The sequence below is a fragment of the Pleurodeles waltl genome, chromosome 4_2 (assembly GCF_031143425.1).
Source record: "Pleurodeles waltl isolate 20211129_DDA chromosome 4_2, aPleWal1.hap1.20221129, whole genome shotgun sequence".
Classification (NCBI taxonomy): domain Eukaryota; kingdom Metazoa; phylum Chordata; class Amphibia; order Caudata; family Salamandridae; genus Pleurodeles; species Pleurodeles waltl.
Window position 1 is genome coordinate 1,329,004 of NC_090443.1, and position 20,322 is coordinate 1,349,325.

Below are 20,322 nucleotides of genomic sequence, written 5' to 3' on the forward strand. Positions count from 1 at the left end.
CATACTTAGTGTACATTGTGTGTTATTTAACTCGTTTTTATTTTCAAAACTGTAGCGACGCGATTTCGCTCGCTTTGCTTTACTCGTACGAGTTATTCTGATAACGATCTGCCGGTATTTAAGGTCCGTTTTGAGCCTCTATTGTGGAGCAGGAGCACTGCACGTGCGTAGTCTTTTGTCCATTTCAAACCGCTTTGCCGAGCGCGCGCATGTTTTACAAGCCGATCTCTTTTCCTTTAGTTTTACCTAGAGATCGGCTCGTACCTATAATCGCGTCTTGACAGTCAAGTCGAAGCAACAAACAAAGACTCTCAAAGTGCCTCCCTGATGCCCAGATCTCTGAGTTCTGGGTTGTAAAATTTATATAAGGCATTACCTAGAGTAATAACAGGCAGCTCCCTACACCCATTATATTAAAGGCTCTACTGTCTTTTGGTGCCTGTAAGGGGTTATTTCACTCCCCCTTTACTTTTATTTCTCTTTGTATACACTGTTTGTTGTTATGGCTCAATGGAGGGACCAGGAAACAGGGTATTACCCTGAAGATACTGACAACCAACTTGAGGTTAATTTAGTGGAAGCACTTGACAATAGAGTGCAGCAGTCAGTAAATGATGCCTTGGTGAGAGCGTTAGGTCCCTTTTCTGGACAGCTAATAGAATACGCTCACTCTCAAGGTTGGATGCCTGATAAGGCACCTCCTATCCCTGAGGGGAACCCCCCCTAAAGGAGCCTCTAAATCCAAGGCTAAGACAAAGAACCTTGAAAATGATGATCCCTCCGACAACTTACATGCAGACGTGTTTGAGAGACTTCGCAATAAACGCATTTCGGAGCATAATTACAGCACTTTAGATAATTCCTCATCTTCAGGAGACTCTTCAGATCAGGATTCAGATGATCTAAATAGTTCTAAACCTAGTAAGAAGGCGAAGAAGCATTCCACTTTCCACTTGTTAGATTTTGATTCTTCTGAGATTGTGCACCCCAGGTCTTCTAATTGGCTTCCATCCTCGGAAGTCGCACAGTATGTGCACGCTAATCTAAGGAGAAGTTTTGATAAAGAGGTCCGTTCTCGTCTCAGAGCAGAATGCCCTAGACCAGATCTAGATAATAGCGTGGCTGACACTCCTGAGATTGACCCTACAATGGTCACCTTCCTGAAAAAAAAATCAAAGGATCCCAAAAAAGGATTAGATAGGTCATGGCATTTGTGTCAGAACAAACTGCTCGAATGTCAGGCCCCCGGACTAAGATTCTAGACTTGGCTGTCGTATCCAAGGAATCGGGCACCCCTGTGGATACAGATATCCTCTTAGGTTGGGCACAGAGAGCTGTCTGCCAGTTAGGTAACACCAACTGTGCTATTTCTGCTGAACGCAGAAAGTCCATTCTAATGCGTATGGATCCTGAACTAGTTGACTTAGCCTCTTCAGAAGCAGGGCCAGCCACTGAAGGTCTTCTGTTTGGATCATCCTTTATTAAAGAACTGGCGAAATTTTGCTCCACTTTTTCCACCCTCGACAAAGCGCAAATGTCCCTTAAAAAAGGTTTTAAGCAAGGCCTTTTTGTCAGGGCCGGGCATTATGGTGGAAGAATGCCTGGCCGGGGCTCTTTTGGAAGTCCCAAAAACTACTATCCCAGAGGTCGAGGTAATTGGTTTGGAGACCAATCAGACGCCACCTTCTACCCCACTTGTTCCAGAGGTGGTAGACCTAGATTCCGACGGGGGCATCGCAGAAGTCAGCAAGGAGCGATTCAGGACTCTTCCTACTCTGGTAAGTCTCATTCAACCTTCTCAAGTTATTCGTTGGGGAAGAGTGGGTTTGTGTTTGAAAAACTGGAGAAAGATTTCTGGAGACCCTTGGATTCTTCATATGGTGGCAGGTTTTCATCTGGAGTTTATCAACACTCCGTTTCAGTTAGCTCCCCCGGTACAAATGACTTTTTCTCAAGAAAGTCAGAGGTTTATAGATACAGAAGTGCAAGCGTTATTAGACAAAGGAGCGGTAGTTTTCTCAACCCCTCACCCCTCTGGAATTTGAAGACCCATTTTTGTGGTGAACAAGAAAGGAGGGGGTCATCGGTTAGTTCTGAATCTAAAAGACTTCAATTCTTGGATTGTGTACAGACACTTCCAAATGGAGGGGATTCACATGCTAAGAGATATCCTTCTGGAAAGCGACTGGATGGTGAGATTGGATCTGAAGGACGCATACCTTCCAATTCCAAGTTTTCCCCCTCACACGAGGTTTCTCCAGTTATGTGGAAAGATCATTGTTTGGAATTCACAGATCTCCCGTTTGGCCTGTCCTCAGCACCCTGGTGTTTCACAAAATTGTTGAGACCAGTGATGGAAAGGTTGAGATCGAAGGGAGTACGTCTAATCATTTATTTGGATGACATTTTCTTGACGGCGCAGGATCCACAGACATTGCAGATACATTTGAACTCGGCAATCAGTCTGTTGCAGGATTTGGGTTTCCTTATTAATGCGCAGAAATTGTTGAATCCGATCCAAGTGATAAGAGTTTTTGGGTTTCAAGATCGACTCTCTTCAAGCACAGTTGATTCTCCCCTCATCAAAGATCTGCAATATCAAGAGGGAATTACGTTCAGCGTTAGCCAGTGCGACCATTTCCCCAAAGAGCATTGCCTGGCTGGTGGGTCTTTTAGCGTCCTCCATTCAGGCAATTTTTCCTGCCCCTCTGCACTATCGAGCGCTACCGAGATTGAAGATCAGGTACGTAAGACAGGGTCTGAGTTACTCGGCTTTGATTCCATTATCCACAGAGGTCAAGGAGGAAATCCAGTGGTGGCTCCATCACATGGAGGCATGGAACAGCAGAGCCATATTCGGGTCCCATCCAGAGGTAGTGATAGAATCAGACACCAGTCAGTGGGGATGGGGAGCCCGCTGCGGGTCTGTAGTGACCGGGGGTCGATGGTCAATGACAGAACAAAATCTCCACATCAATTGCTTTGAACTCCTAGCGGGGTCTTTTGCGATAAAGAGCTTACCCCTCTCAAGACAGACTGCTGCATCCTTCTGAGAATGGACAACATCTCAGCAGTACGTTATGTCAACAAGTTGGGGGGAACGAAATCCAGGATTCTTGCAAAGATAGCCAAGGAGTTTTGGCATTATTGCCTAAGTCACAGGTTAGTAATTCTGGCCGAATATCTCCCGGGAGTTCAGAACACTATTGCAGACTGGAACTCCAGATATCTGATGGACACCAGCGATTGGAGGCTGGATCCAATTATCTTCCAACAGATAGTCCAGGAATGGGGCCCTTGAGAGATAGATCTTTTTGCATCTCGCCTCAATACTCAGATTCCGAAATTCTTCAGCTGGAGACCAGACCCTCTAGCCTTAGCGACAGATGCCTTTCTACAGAATTGGTCCCAGTTTCAGGGTTATGCGTTCCCTCCGTTTCTATTAATTCCCAGGGTCCTGTCTCAGGTCCAGAGACAGAAATCTGACCTAATCTTGGTTTTGGAGGTCTCAACCCTGGTTCCCTGTTGCACTGCAGTTAGCTTGTGCTCGTCCGTTGTTCATTCCTCCGCTGCAGAATCTATTATTGAGTCCGGAGGGCCTTCAACATCCACTGATTATATCAGGGACTCTTACGTTGATGGCATGGATGGTTTCAGGGCAAAATGGAAAACCCCAGGCCTTTCACAGCAAGCTGAGAACTTTATCAAGCAAGCCTGGGCCTCTAGCACTCACAAGAGATATGCATTGGCATGGCGTAGATGGGATAGTTGGTGTAATGGAAGGAGTATCAATCCCTTGGAGTCAAATATTGAACTGATTCTTAATTTTCTGGAAGAATTAGCTTCCTCAGGGCTGGCATATAGGACTATTAATTTTAGATCGGCTATTTCAGCTGGACATAAACATATTGATGGTAAACCAGTGGGTTAACATCCCCTTGTTTGTAAATTATTGAGAGGTATTCGATTTTCCAAGCCTCCTCAAGCCAAATATTCAGTGTTACGGGATGTGAACCTTGTGTTAAAATTTGTTGATTCATGCCCTAGTAACAGGTTTTCATCCCGTAAACAGATTTCAGCAAAATTTACTATGTTGCTATGCTTAATTTCCTATAAGCGAGTTTCAGATGTCAAGGCTTTGGATTTATCTGGTAGAGTTTACTCTCCTAATGGTGTTACTTTTAATATTACCAGAAGGACTAAAACCAATTGCAGGTCAGTAACTTACCCTTGGTACCCGGACAACTCAAAATTATGTGTGGTACAATGTTTGAAAGATTATGAACTGGTTACTGAGGAGTTTAGACAGACCAAGGATGGTCATATATTGATTTCTTTGTAGAAACCATTTAAGCCAGTTTCCTCAGCCACTCTTTCGAGGTGGATTAAATGGTTAATGAGTGAAGCCGGTATTGATACCAGTCAATTTGGAGCCCATTCTGTTAGGGGAGCTATGGCCTCTAAATCTTATACTCTAGGCTCAAGTTTGGAGGATATTATGAAGACAGCAGACTGGTCTTCTGAATGTACTTTTCGTAAGTTTTATTTTAAACCTGTTGTTGATGTTGCCTCTATTGTTATTGATCAGCTTTGAACTAGCATAATCTGAGCCTCCGGTCCTACCATAGAATAAAAGAATTTCTAGCTTTCGCGACAAGAATTTTCAATTCTATTAAGGACACGGAGGCGAGGATTATCCCACCCATATATTATTTATTGATGTTATACTTTGATATATTCAGTTTTCAAACATGATAACTTTTATGCCCTCCCTGTATTATCCTTAGAGAATTGTTTAAAGAACGTTATACTGAATAACCTGGCAGTATGAGGTATTATTTTCTATTATTGTTTTTCCTAGGATCCGATCAGAAGAATTCATGACTTGTTATCATAAGGATATTGATGGAGGACGACTTTTGGTTTCAGCTCACAAGATGTTGGATTCGACTTACTACTCCAGTTGAGTTGTCGACAGACGTTTGCGTTGGATGAGAAGATTTGGTGAAACAGCATCTACAGAGAAGTTTGGAAAGAAATGTTATGGTTATCTGTTTGGACAAAGAAAGAGGATATGATGTTGGGGGTCATGTTTAATATGGACTAAGGTCACAATAGGTGATTGGTGCACATGACTTTGGTAAAGAGCATCTTGGGATGTGAAGTTTTTTGTTTACTGATGTTTAATTGGCTGCTGTGTTTGGCTCAGTAAAGAAAGAGATAGCATAATCCTCACCTCCGTGTCCTTAATAGAACTGAAAATTCTTGACACGAAAGCTAGAATTTTTTTTATTCTTTCTCATGAGAATCGGCTTGCTAGAAAGCGATGTTCTTGCAAACTGCAACAGTGTAATTTGCAACAGGTACAAGGTTAACCGTACTAGAAGACAATGGAGACACTGACAGAGACTTGAAATGTAGCAACTGCTACCTGACATTCCTACCGTCGAAAGCGTAAATACACTGGACCAATCTGTGACATGGGAACTGTAAATTGTGGAAGATTCTATTGAACTCTAACTGAAGTAATTGGATGAAGATAACGTTGCACCAAATATTGTCCAATGGGGAATTAGAGGATAGTTGGGTAGTTTCAATTTAATGACCGGACTCAAGAAGAAGTCAGCCATTCTTTACTCATTCCAGAGAGACGTTTCTGAGCCATTTTAATTAGCCACTTTTCCAGAAACTTCTGTCCATTTCTAGAGTTTGTTCTGAGTACTTTAAAACTATCCTCTATCCCATTTCTGCCTGATGCTAACTTCTACTCTATCTGAGGGAAGTGGTTGTCCCTTAGCTGTGCTATCTTATGCGTTTTGAAAGAGACTCTTACTTACCCTAATGCTAAAGACTTAGCTCCATTCAAACTCTGCTGATGGTGAATCGACTGATGTTCTGAAGACGAAGACTGACTCTGCTTGCTGATCTGTGGGATTGGTAACTATCCAATGCAATTTTTAATTGTCGGTTTGCTTTTTCTTTCTAGGTACCAACTTCTATTTTAATAGAGACCTTAGTTCAGATGTTTTCTAAATTTGTGTTGCTATATTGTTTTGCATGAAGCCCAACATGCTGATGCTAATTCGTGGTTAGTTGAGGTGTTCACTAAATCCGATGCAAATAGACAAATGACTGAGTTCTTGCTTTGTTAATTCATGTACTAATGAGACTTTGCTAAGTTGATTCATGTTATTGTTGTGCATTATAATTTGGACGTATATAATCTATGCTTTGTTTTTGATGTGTTTACTACTAATGAGTTTAATTCACTTGAGATTAGATTGTTAACAATAGGGAAATAAATGTTCTAACTCAACAAACTGGTGTGGTTATTCATGACTGGAAGGTCATGGTGTGTCCAATTGCAAATTCTTATTGATTGTCTATTGATTAGTTATTGTAAATGTTTATTGATCTATTGATTGATGGTGTTAAGAGGGTATTTCGTACTGGGAAGTTTTCAAACGTGGTCCAAAGGTTCATTGACCTGTTCGCGTCTCCTTGTAAGTATACTTATTAAGGTTCTAACGCGCCATCAGTTTCCACACTGGTACATCTTTGACAGATAGTTCCAGAAAAATCTGTCATCAAGACATCCAGAATCAGTGGGGCCTACGATGGAAGAGATAAACTTGCTTAGTCTTGTGCTTGGTGAGCAGCCATCTCCTCTCTAGAGCAGTACAGCAGATATGCAAATGCTCCCCCGCCTCATTCCCGAGTCTCGATTTCTGCCCGGTCAAGAGGCTGGAGAAAGGAGAGGAAATGGGGGTTGCAACAGCAAAACAAGTCCCTGGTTTGAAGCAAAGAGGAGCAAATAAAATTAGCCCTTCTGAAGGGTTAGTGCTAATCCAGTTTAGGGAGAGGGCACACCCACAGGATGTCGGGGCCAGTCACAGTATGTGCCACCTCAACAATCATAATTCTTTCCAACTAAGAGCAGACCACATCTTCCTCACTAGAGGAGTAAGAGTCGCAGCAAATTAACACATGGGTGTAGATTAGACTTAGTGCAGCCCTCCAGATCAGGATTCATCCTTGCCCAGTAAGCATTCTCTTACTTGAAGCTCAAGGAGGAAAGCTTTGCATCCTTGGTGACATTTTAAATTGTTGAAATAAACAAACATAATTTTGCAAACCTATTGGGAGTCAATGCAGTTATCAATATATTTTGGTTTCCTATCAGTGGGCTTGGAGGCCATACACTGGTTAACACTGGTTGGCTTCAGTGTCACTCTCATTTTCTTGCTTCTTATTGGTCAACTGCTGTAGGCTTCCTTCCACTTCATTTTTGTTCCTTCCACCGCTTATCTTTTGGCAATACATTTGGTGTTTAAGCACAGTACCAGCTGGTTTCCTCATGTATTTTTTCCTGCTGTCAGTGTTGGCTTTCCTCCACCCTTGTCTTTGTTGGCTTGTCCCCACCCTCCGCCTATTGTTCTTGTCTTGCGGTCACCCTCTCTAACTGTAGTCCGTGTTGCCCCGCTCCCACCCGCCATACTAAAGAAAGTGCTATGATGCAGACATCGCTGGCTGCGTCGTAGTGCTTCCCATTCTTTCTTCTATCATTCATGTTGCTAGTCGGTCCTCCCTCCATTGTCCGTGGCGTCCCCCACCCTCCATAACAAAAACAAGCATTTTCAATGCAACGGGTCTCGCATTTGTTCGAGTTAGAGCTATTAGCGTTGTAAAGCAAAAAACAACAAAAAAAAAGCAGCACGATGGCAATAAAGTAGTCCAGACTCCAGGCTGAAAACATTGAGCCTTGTATGTTTTTGGTACTTTACCGGTGCTGTGCAGGTGGGCTAAACACCAGAAAAGGCATGACGTATGCATGCCTTTCACAAATGAAAGCAAGCGGAATTTAAAAGGCAAGCCCACAAACCAATGTAAGTGACGGACGTGGCATGGGCGTGGTTTCAAGCCCAAAGAGAGATTACAGAATGGACAGAGCACTTTGTGCTCGCCCATAAAAAGCGCTATGATGCAGCCACCACTTGCCATGTCATAGCATTCTACCTCCTCCTCCACCTGTTTTGCCTCATGCCAACACTATATCTTGCCAGCAATACAAAAAAAATAAGAATTATGACACAGCCAGTGCGGAGCAAATCATATCACTTTTTTTTTCTAATACAGACATGCTGTACAAAATGGCTAAAAAAGACTGATAAAGCTAATATCTCACATAGGGGACACCTATTCGCTCTGTCATTGCTTGGCTCAATTAAACTGCTGCTGCCTCAAGTATTTCACCAGGCGGTCCAAGCAGCTACTAATGTTTCAATAAGTTTCTTACATTCATTTTCAGCCTCTGCTTCCTATCAAACAATTACAACTGCTTCTCAACCTTAACTCCCCACCTCCAGCAGCAACAAGGGCAAGTAAGCTGACAAATATCCTCAATAAAATGTAAAGAAAATAATTCAGGGTCTGCAGCATGAGCCACAACATTTGTTCCAAATGGCTAATAAAACCACAGTGCTTGAGATCATGCATTACATACAGGTTTCAGTCCCTAATTTGCTTTTAGCAATGTTCTTGATGTTCCATAGCTTAGGTGAAGCAGCAGTGACAACCAGCATGCTGGGCTTTCTCTGAACTTCATTACGAGGAGGAGCAGGCTGTCCAACCAGAATAGTGGCATAGAGCCAGTGATGTTGGGCTTGGTCACCATGAAGTGCCGGCATAGAAATTGCTTAAGGTGAACAGCATCACACTAGCAGCCAAGACGCTGCCAGACTGGAAATAAAAAAAATACAAAAAACAGAAAAAGTTACACCTTGCCTTCTACATCTAAGTTCCCGGGTTCTGGAACAACTTCACCATTAACATTAGAACTGTAACAGATTTTAAATAAAGTAAAGACGAGCTTAAGACCCACTGTTTCAGAGAGCACAGTCACTCCTCGATAGGATTAACCACCAAGATACATCCTGCTTCACTGTGTACAATCCTGAATTTTAATTTTTCGTTCAGTGCTCTGTTTTCTGTTAGCTAGGTTGCGCTCTATAAATATCTATACATGCACATTCATACATACAATGAGTGTGGATTGTGAATAAAAGGCAACATTGTTGCCTCCTTCTGGAGTACCTTCAACAACTGTCTGAAGCCCAAGCGGACCATTAGCATTCCCTAGGCAGTCACTGTCACACATTATTAAAGTCTTTATTCAAGCATGGTTGAGGAAAGCATGGTTTGCCTTGGGATTCTCAGCCAGGTTTGCAAGTATGGTTGGGTGGTTTTAAGGATAGATGTGAACGCACAAAGTGGAAGATATGCCGGGTACGAATTGAACTGTCATGCGCACAATGGAGCTGACAAAAATGTTACTCAACACTTGAGACTTTTTTCTTTTCAAATGATGTTAAACATTGATGAAGGTCACTGTGGAGGAATTTGTAATGTTTGGCCCTACTCCTGAATTGCATTTCTAAGTATGTGAAGTAGTATTACACTATTAATGCTACTTATTCATTAAAAAAATGTAATTCACAAATCTATGAGTCTAAATCACCACCTCTTTGAGGAGACCCTAACACATGTAAGTTTCATATTTAGCAGTGAATGTGGGGAGAGTAGGGGTGGCTGGCAAATGGACATACCTACTAGTAAATATAAGAGATTTAGGAAGAAGTGAGGAGAGGTTAAGGGAGGGGGTTTAGTGAAAGGCAGCCACCCATAAAAAAGTAAGCCCACTTCTATACACAAACTGCCATTCTAAAGATGCTACAGACAGAAAGGACCCAAAACAGTAATACATTACAGGGCTTGAGTAATTCCACCACCACACATGCCCATCATTGGTACTGCAACAACCTCCCATAGACAATAATGGCAGTAGAGAAATCATTCTAAAGTTTAATTATTTAAAATAGTTACAAATATAATTTAATGCTTAAAAACAAAAACTAATACATATATTTACTATAGACCTTTAAAACATTTCAACAAACGTTTTCTGCATCATTTCCTTAGCATGCATCACCAGGTTGAGGGTCAGAGGGCTTGGGTTATTTGAGGAAGTTCTGACTCCAGGTAAAAGATGGCAGTGCTTTCTACGGTTCATTGATGGGTAGAGTAACCCAACTGGTGCATTAGCGGCTGATTGCTGATGTAAGGAAATTAGTTTTCTGCGATATGTGTCTGTGCGGAGAGATGGGTATTTTGTAAGTCATTCTCTGTATGTGGCACGTAAGGTGTGTGCATGTGTGGAATATGTGGATTGTTGTAGAGTGGCAGTTCTAAGTGGTTGCTAGCTTGGTATTTTAGCTGCTGATCCTGTTATCTCATCCACCCACACTTTCGAGGATGTCATGATGGGGTGATCCGAGAAGACAGAATACCTACCATGTTGGACTGAAATGCAGGAACTGCTTAGAAGGGTGCCCAACCTGTCACTATTTTAACTCCAAGTGGGGTCATGGGAGAGCAATGTCAATTATGATGGGAATGTCTTCGAGGAGCACATGATACTAGAAGTGACTGCGAGAACACTCTGCCAACGCAGGCTACTCTGGAATCAGGTGCACAATACCACTTCTCCCTAATAGTAAGACTGATGTACTGATGATGCCTGCAGGGCCACGTCTCTTCTAGGTCATCGATTACTAGAATGCTCAGGTATTTCAAAGAATATTTCAGAGGTCGAATACTGGAATATGTTAAAACATTTTCCCAGCTATTGGTAGGTCTTCTCCACTGGGAATCCACCCCACCCTGGCTTGCCACACTTTATACCACCTAACCCTTCACCTTTCTCCTTAAATTTCGCCCACCCTTGCTTTAGTGTGAAATATTTACCACAAGTCAAATCTTGATGCATGGCCTATACTGCTTATGTCTCCGCTCATCTTTATCCATACCGCCACCCGCCCTAGTGGATCCAAATAGCTATATATATATATATATACATACATACATATATATATATATACATATACTTATACCATTGGTTTAGTAAGTACACCATATCTTGCAGAAACACAATTACATCATATAAATACAGAATACATAAACACAAACCAACAGCTCGAGGTACATATATGTCGGCTACTCTTTTGGGGCACCCAACAGCGGGGCTGTACGCATGTGTTTGGATGATGGGAAAGACACATGTCGGGAGTTTCATTTGTGTTCTAACAGTGTGTTGTGAGACAAAGACCAGAAGATGCAGCAGTCCCACAACCTTGTACACTTTCTGGGCCGAACCCTTGTAGAAGCCATGGTCCCAACATCCTTTACAGTGCCATTTTATGTCAAAGTAAGATTAAGCTGTCAGCCAGTTAATGGGTGCTAAGATACTACCAAGCAACGTTTTAGGGAACGAGGAGATTCCACATAAAATTAAACATCACTTTAAGGCAACGGCTTCCAACTGTGGGGCGCGCCCACTCGGGGGTCCATGGCTTTATTTCAGGGGGATGCAAATGTCTCTGCAAGTACTTGTACCTATATGAATAATTAATAAAATAAATGAAGATAGCCTGGAAACACAACCTATTTATTAGTGACTGTTTCAGGCTGTCTTCATTTAGAGAGGTTGAAGTACATAGGAAAGCATGGCGACTGTGATCATGCCGGTCTTGAGGGTGGAAATCATTCAGTGCAGTGGCCGGGTCAAGGATGGGGATAAAAAGAACTAAATATTCTGTAACCATTTCTTTTTTCCTCTTTCAGGTTACTGCATATAAAATAACGCACACCCCATAAATGAAAAATAAATGCAAGTGACAATATTCAATGGGAAATCCACTCTTTTATATCATGAAACGTCAACTGTTTAATCCAATCACTGCAGTTGTCTGTGTGTGACTGAATCCTGGTTGATGCAGTGAGGAATAGTAACTTACATATTTATAGTTCTAGGAGGTTCCTGTCTGTAACAGAAAGAAAGCACTGTAGATGTGTTAATGAATATTTGAGAATTGTAATACACACAGTACAAGATAGGCTGTCGCAAACGGATTTCAAAATGAAGAAACTGTTTTCAAAGCATATAGTTTAGCAGTGTGTAATTGATCTGTGCCTAGTGAGTTCTTACTTTTCCATTAAAAAGATGTATTGCAGTACTCAGGTGAAAACCCTCCTGCATTACCTCTCAAAAAGAATACATCTTTGGCACCCTGAACCGTCAAGTGACTACATCAATATTGTTTTTGTAAATAAAAAAATAAAAAATAAAAAAACACTGGCATGTTGGTCCCCATAGATCCACCCAACCGCGACCTCGGTTTTCATGCAGTTGTCCTTTCAGGTGAATTGAGGGGGCGTCAGGGAGGAGCCCAGCACTGTAACATTCAGATGTAGATCCCTGGTAGTCCAGATCCCTAGCATATCAAAGTATTTACCCAGGAGAAAGAGGTATCTGTGGCAGACTGGCACAGGGGCACAGTGTGGAGTAGCCATCTAAATCCCAGTTATGGCTGCGCTACTGTCCTTTCTTGCTTGCACTAGGACTCGGTGCACCCTTGCTGTGCCAGTGTTTTTTGGGTCTCAGAGCAATGACCCAAGGAAAGGGGAAAGTAAAGCAGAGGAACGACCTTAGCTTTAACTCAGAGATGGTGCAGAGGAGGTGGGGCTAAATGGGGGTCCATGTTTTAACAAACGTCAGACCCAACTCACTTAACAAGGTAGTAGCTGTCATTATTGAAGCAGGTGCTGTGGCATTGGGGGATCAGCGGTGCCCACTACATCACAATTATGACTATCTTACTTTCCAAAAGGTGCATGGGGCTGATTTGCCTTTCTAGAATTAGGGCACCATTGTTGCACAGGGGGGACATGAGGGAGCTAATTTATTTCGGAAAGGTAACATGAGATTGTTTCAGGTTTGGAGTGATGTCCAGGCATGGAGGGAAAACAGTGAAGAAGGCACAGGAGACAGCCTACTACTATGAGCCGCTGATATCATTGCTGCACCAAGTGCAGTTGCTTTGGGACGCGGGAGTGCGAGGAGGAGTGCGAGGAGGTCACATCACCCCAATTATGGGAAGCAATGTTTTTCAGCCAGTTTCTGTTTGATGTATTTGGTCTCTTATAAGTCTAACATTTAATATGGATTCTGAGTTCTTGAAAATGTACCCCAATATGATTTCATTATCCTCACATCCTGCACTCAGTCTCCCCTCCTGCTCCCCAATCCTTGCCGTAAATTTTCGTAGGGAGGGCAGACTTGCTTAGGGACGACTCAGACCACAAAGGTCTGAAGGCCTCTGTTTTAAAGGATTTTATCACGTTTATGGATAAAGCGACATTTAGCGTGCCCCTACCAGGATGGGCTCTCTTCTGATGAGAGAGAAAACAAGCATTTACAATGCAACGGGTCTAGCGTTTGCTCATGTTAGAGCTGATTGCGTTGTAAACTCCTAACCCGACTTTTCACCTATCGGGCAAAAGTGCATTTATGTACATAACCCGAAAAAGTGAAACTAACTATGTAAAGTGCTCGACTTCTGCCAAGCGAGATCGCGCTCGCAAATTAGAGAAAAAGAAGTCCACGAGCCCGATGGAAAACAGCGAGCCTCGCATGTTTTCTGTACTTGGTCGCTGCGCTCGAGGAGGGCTAGCCACCGGAAAAGGCATGACGTATGCGTGCCTTGACTAATGAAAGCAAGCAGATTTTATTAGGCAAGCCGACGAACCAATAAACACTGACGTGAAGTTGACAGGGCTCCGAGCCCTTTTCTAAATACAAAAGCGTCTCGCTGCGATACGCATGCGCGAGCGCATGCAACGCAGGCTCGACACTAAAAAATTGGGAAAAACTAGCGCAGTAGATAACTCAAAATATGTTTAATGGCCCGAAAAGACAAATTTCAAGTACAAGAATGTGCTGGACACTTACCTAAGGAATAACACATGTGAGAAGCTTCTGCATGTTTGCATGTTGCCAACCCCAATTTACTGATCACACAGTGTGTCAAGAGGTTTGTTAGCAATTTAACAGAGACCTATTTGGGTTGCGAATGGAAAAAGGCCAAGACTGAAAGGTCGGTATATCTGAAAAAAGGTTTATTAGATACTGGATTAATTAAAACCAGTAAAAAAAACAGAAAGACAAAATACAGGTAGCATTCAATGTACAAAAGCTGTGGAATCCAAAAAAAAGAGGATGAACAGATTGCAGGTGAGGGCCCATAACAAAAAAAGGCCTAGCAATGTCTCAGGGTGGTCATACAATTTATATTGTACAGGGACTAGTCAGGAGTGGAACACCGTAGTCCATAATTCTATTATTACTTATATCAGAATGGTGGGAGTGGATCAGTGAAAAACCTGTAAATCACCCACAACACGACCCACATTCTCCTGCTTGTGCCCGTGGAAAAGAAATCCACTTATGTGACTGTGGTGTATTTGCACATACAACATAGGTGAAAAGATACACATTTCTAAGGAGCAATGTCTCTGTCTTAACCGTATTACTCAGAGTTCATATCAGCTTGTTTGTGCAACACATTCCGTGTGTTTTACTCATAGCCTGGGGGTACACACACATTCTTTATGCATCGTTATAGACGAACTTTGCTTACACACATTTCTTGAAATCAGTATGGCCTAGCAATTCGTTGGGTGACATGGTCCATTCATGGGACTAATTAATAACAGGAGAAAAGGGTGTAACCTCCCTTGCATGTACAACACCTTTAGAAGAGGAAAGAGTGGTTAAGTTGGCAGCACTAAGGAGCCACAGCAAAGCGTCTTTGTATTCCATGGAACTGCTGCTGCCCTGTCTACGGGCAAGCGAGGTGATCTGTGATGGACGGTGTTATGTGTGAAGAGATATGCAAAGCAGCGGCTTGCTTTTCCCAATTTACTGCGATTGTCCTTTGGGTATAATTGAGATAATAAAATTTTTTTTATAAAAATTAACAGAAACAGAAGTACTAAAATATACAGTCATAATACTGTGGGGCGAACTAACCACATGCAACAGGCGGCCTTCAAAACATTGCTTCCACGCATCAGTTCCAACTTGTGGAATATGTTAAAGGGGCACAGTTGGCTACGCCAGTCTAGAGGCTACAAGTGACCTTCAGCGGCCATGGTTTCAGAGTGACAGGATGCGACCTTTGTTGCTTGATAGGTCAAAAGTGGATCACCACATAGGGCTACTGACTACAGTATACATATAGGTGTTACTCACAGAGAAGTGAACATCCTTAGGAGAATTCCCAAAGATCAGTGGTTCCTCATTACATTTACACTTTGGGACATGGAGTGTCCGCAGACCATCTAAAACACAAGCATCCTTTTTGTCTGTGGTAATTTCACTGGTGTTTGTCACTCAATTGTTGGCCAAATGGTGACCAAAGCGAACATTAGCCCTCAGGATCCTACAGCGTCGAGTCTTTCATATTGTGTCCATTGCTGGAGAGCATCCGTCGTTCAATGTGGGTGGATTTCATGGAGGCGCCATAGCTAGGTCGTCGGCTACAGCAGTAACAGAGGATTTTCTTGAAGGTGATCCGCATTTCATTGTCGCGGTAGGAATATACTATGGGATTGATGACCGAGTTGAACTCTGCCAGCAGTAGGAAGTACTTCTCCACTGCCAAAACGTTGCACTTCTGACAATTCAAGCCATCTAGGAGGAGGACCACCTGCCCCGGCGTCCAACAGATCACAAAGGCACCTGGGGAAAAAGGAGAGAGAGTCATTAGCATGTACATGCGTTTGGAGGAACCAGAACTTTCACCAAACCTTCAAAGCAAGTAACATATCCATTCCCAGAAAAGAGGAAATGGCCAAGGGCTTAAGTGCTTGGCTCTTGAATTAACAGACATGGTTCTTCATTCAAGTGCTTTTACTTTTTAAATGTATCGACAAGGCAGTCATATCTAGGCAGAAAAAAAAAATTACAATAAGTATGCTTTCTCTACACAAGTGTTAGGAAAAAGTGCTGAGTGGGCAGTTTTCTCAGCCTTATGGACATTTCTGTCCGGCTGTCTACTAGAAAGCCAAAGCCAACTATGTCTGCTGGGCGGACTGGAGGCATATAATAGCTAACCCCTGGCATGGTCAGGATTTGTTAGAAACAGACCAGGCCCCTTGCATACACCACTCAGGATTGGCCTAGACAATTTCTGAATCAATTCTGAGTGGTGCACACCCGGTTAGTGCCAGCTAGATACTTGAGTCTGCAATCACAATCGGCAGTGGTGGGGTGAACCTCTTGCAAAGCTCCTACAAAGGCTACATCCCTGCTAGTGGATTCTGAGCATGTGTCCTGCAGCTTAGACGTACACAATACATCTCTACAGCACCACAATAATTCCACTAAGCGATTCTTGTAGCTCGTTCTGAGTAGGATTCTTAACAGTCGCACTCCAGTGCTCTGTTTTTCAGTTCAATTGCAAGGTAGGTAGCTTTGGTCTTTCTTCAGTTCATCTGCAATTCTTAGTTTCTCCATTACCTCTGTGGCAGGGTCAGAGGCAGCTGGGCCCACCATCTTCTCTACTGAAATGCGTGATTCATGCAGTATAAAATTCCTAACAGAACGGACCAGTACTATCATTTGTGTGGTCTCGTAGCACTAACACAGTATGGGTACCCTTGCACATGGTTTGGGGGTTTCTTTGACCATAGCCACGGTCTTTTGGAATCATCTATTTTCCTGTGGATAGGAGATTGGTAGTTAATGTCTTACTTAGTGATGGTGTCTTATGTGCAGATGGGTGAGCACTGCAGGCCTTTGACGTTGAATTTGTGCTTCGGGGTCTGATGGTGTCCATTTTCCAGCCTGACGTTTTACCATTGTTTAAAGGCTGTGTTTCAGGAGTGGGCGTGACACAGGCTGGCTAATAACTTCTTGTGACTTTGTGAAACGCGTTTGATAAGGTTTGCTGCTGGGGTGACAACACAGTGCATGTCACTTGGTGCTGGGTTGCGGGTATGTGGGTGTGAATTGTTCTAAGATTAGCTTTGCGAGGGAAGGTTGAGAAAGTAAAGGAGGTGCGCTTGAGGAAGTAGCGCTTCAGTATGTCTGTCACGCTCTGCGCATGATAGAGCAGGAAGGTCAATTTAATGAATCCTGATGTAGTTCATCAGCAGAGGAATGTATGTGGCCCGGCCTCACACAGAGATGTTCTAAAGATCAGTGGTAAGGAGCAAGGGCTGCTGGGAGCGGCAAGATAGCCGCATACATGGCACATGAGGTCTGTGTTGGGTTTTTATAATGGGTTCTGACGGGCTGACCTGCTGAAGCAAAGCAGGCGATAACAAATGGGTCGCGATTTATTACACATCTACCGCTGCAAAGTCCCAATACTCACCAGCCTTAATTGTGACGTACATCAGCCCGGGAAGAAAGTGCTCTTCAGCTAGCTTGCAGCGCGATATAGGTTTTAAAAAGAATGGCTCTCTCACCACTGTGCAACCAGGTCTCAAGCTTAGATCCCTTTGCCGCTGACCTAGAATTAAGGATGCAAGAGACCTGAGTCCTCAACCTTGTAGTCCTTCAACTATTGAGGCAATCTGGAGTGAGGTCTTGAGCGTCAAACGATTAGCCCAGACTGCATCAAGCCAGGCGACTGCCAGGGCTGTCCATGGCTCAAAGTACTGGCCTAGTACCATTTCCATTCAGGAGTGGGGCACGGAGTCCTAGAGTGCACACAGGGCCGAGTGCTAACTGGCCCCGGGACACAGGGTGCAGACTTGCCTCGCACAGAGTACAGGCAGGGCTAGTAGGCCTGGTGTTCAAGCAGGGCCAGGCCTTCAGTACATGCTTAGCGTCTGGGCACCAACTGGTATCTGCATGCTAGCAATCCAAATTCTAGGCATAGACTAAACAGAGATTTTAGCTGTCAGTTGTTGAGGATCAATTGTGGACAATACCCAGTGCTTAATTTGAGCTAGTAGTTGCAGGTGGGGCCCACCAGCACTCATCTTTGGGAACCGGCAGGTATTTTTGCTCATCAGACGATGACCAAGAGAAGGAAATCACAGAGAGAGACGAATAAAGATAAACAAAGAAACACTGTTACAAAAGGAGAAAGCAGGAACCTGAAACACTGAGATAAAGAGGCAGGATGTGTCTGGTTGTGGATAAAAGAGGCATGAATTGGATTCAAGGATTCGTAGCCTTGGAATCCAACCTCAACATTCACAAATGCCAGCTGCGGGCTTCTGAGCAAACCTGTGGGGCCCTACATTTATTCTTTCACAAATAAGGCACTGACAACACCAATACCTACAGTGGGCTTTAGGTTGTCCCATTGGTTGGCTTTCCTGTCAATATCATTTGTTTGATTCGAATTGAATTGCCTTTCTTCCTCATAAAGTGTTTGTACCTCGCTGGAGCATAACTTGTATCCTTCCCCAGCTCCAAATCAGGGGTCTATTTTTATTGTTGCTTTCTTGCAGCATTCCATGTAAGTGCATGTATTTTCTTGCTCTATCCCTTATGTACTGATTCTTGACTTAAAAGTCCTGCCCACTTCCACTCACTCCATCATTGCTACACCAATCTCATTCTTTTTTTCATTTTTATTTTCTTTTTTGATAGTTCAGCTGCTGCAAATTACTGCAAAACAATGTCCTTGGCGCACTTATGTTGCTTCCACTCCCCTGCTTTCAATAGAAAACACTTTTTTTCATATTTTATTTACTGATCAAATAGAGAAAGAAAACCCTGTATCATAATCTTTTTTTTCATTATTGTTTATCCATGCTGCCCAGCATTTGATATGCAGTAAGGCAGCACTAAAAACGTCTGGCAAAGTCAGTAGGTCCCAAAGACAAGACCTATTGGGCTTGCCAATCCATGATTTTTTTTGTGTTTTCTGATGCTGAGTCGCATCAGAAAAAAGGTAATGGCAAAGCCAGTAGGTATGCATTGGAAAATCCAAAAGGCGAGCACTTCTGGCTTTTCCAAAGCTGTTCAAAGGGAGAATACCAGCATTTGTCATGCAGGCGCCTAGGGGTTTCACAAGATCGTACAGGGCACTTCACAGGAAGAGCCTGGACTTGCAAGATCAGATACTTAGATTCTATTTCAAGCTCTACTTTATGAGAAGTTTTCCAAAAAATGAGCAAACTCACAGCAGTTATACCTGCAAGTTCAAATCTTGTAAAAAGAACACAAGCAACATACAGACTAGCGGTTGCAGACTCAAACACAGTCAGATGCAAAATAAGCTGCATTCGAATTTTAAAAAGGCAGTGCGTGCCTTAAAATGGCCGACTGCCAGACCCCTTTAAGTATGAAGGCACACTGACTCACAAACAAAATCCTTATGTTTCCATGAATCATAGCTGGGCAGTCACTTCAAAGCGGTCACAGATGTGTGAGCAGTTAACACTGGCTGATGAACATGCACTAAGTCATTGCTCTATGCAGGCTTGTAGCCTATTTGCTTTACAATAAGGTTACATTTGTAAAATGAACCAACCCAAATGTATTTCTTTTATTTATCACTGGACCACTAGAAAGTGAAATGAGCAGATCACCTGAATCTTTATCAGGCTAATTAGTGGAGCTTTAAGACTTCAAAAAAACTAAACCATGATCTGCAGACCTACTTAAATGTCACTGGAGACTTCCTCCAGTTTGCATTTTGGCACAGAGCAACACTGCACATGTCGCTTCTGCCAAGCGTTTGTGGTTGGGAGTTCATGAACAGTTCTTGGCATGCAGAGGTGGCTTTTCAGCCAAAATAGCCATGTCGAAGTGTTAAGCATGCATTTAATAAAGTAGCCCATTATTGGAGTTTGTGTTACGAAAGAGGCCAGCTTCCACAAAAGATAACCACCTGGGGTAAGAGGCAGTATTACAAGCTGGAAGTTTTTAACACATTGCAATTACTTGAACTACACTAGGCATAGATGTGTCAGGTTATTACCGATGTTATCGGCATTTGTGTAGTTCAAGTTTTCCAACTGTATGCTCTTGTAGTGTTTTCTGTATTCAAGAAAGTGCCATTCAACAAAGATTTTAGGTCTTGCCTCATTGAGACCTTTTATTTTCTAGGGTTTAGAGGTCCCCCCTTACTTACAATTGGTTGGCTTCCTTGTCACTGTCATTAGCTTGTTTCTTATTGGCCTCTTGGCATACAGTTCCATCCTCGTCATGTGTTTGTCCCTCCCCAGGGGCATGGTCTCATTACTTTTGGCCTTCCACTGCTCATTTTTTAGGTGCTACTTTTTTTCATTGTGTTTTTTCCTGCAGGCTCTCTCATATTGTTGCTAGCGCCCACCCACCCTTAAACCTTACATTGTAGTTGTTTGCTCCCACCCACCTACAGTCTTTCCATTTATTGTAGCTTGCCCCCACCCACCCACCCCCCTACCTTCTGTTGTTGCTTCCCTCATCCACCCTCC

The 20,322-nt window shown here is 43.1% G+C and overlaps 1 protein-coding gene across 7 annotated transcripts in view; it reads right to left on the bottom strand.

The window, feature by feature from the left end:
- Positions 1-9,837: 9,837 nt before the first annotated feature.
- Positions 9,838-20,322, bottom strand: part of LPAR2 (lysophosphatidic acid receptor 2) — a 206,030-nt gene continuing 195,545 nt past the window's right edge. For all 7 annotated transcript variants that reach the window (XM_069230341.1, XM_069230339.1, XM_069230338.1 and 4 more), the window contains exon 3: positions 9,838-15,637. In XM_069230341.1, the coding sequence (XP_069086442.1) occupies positions 15,339-15,637 (299 nt within the window). In that variant the 3' untranslated portion in view covers positions 9,838-15,338. The remainder of the gene's footprint in view (positions 15,638-20,322) is intronic.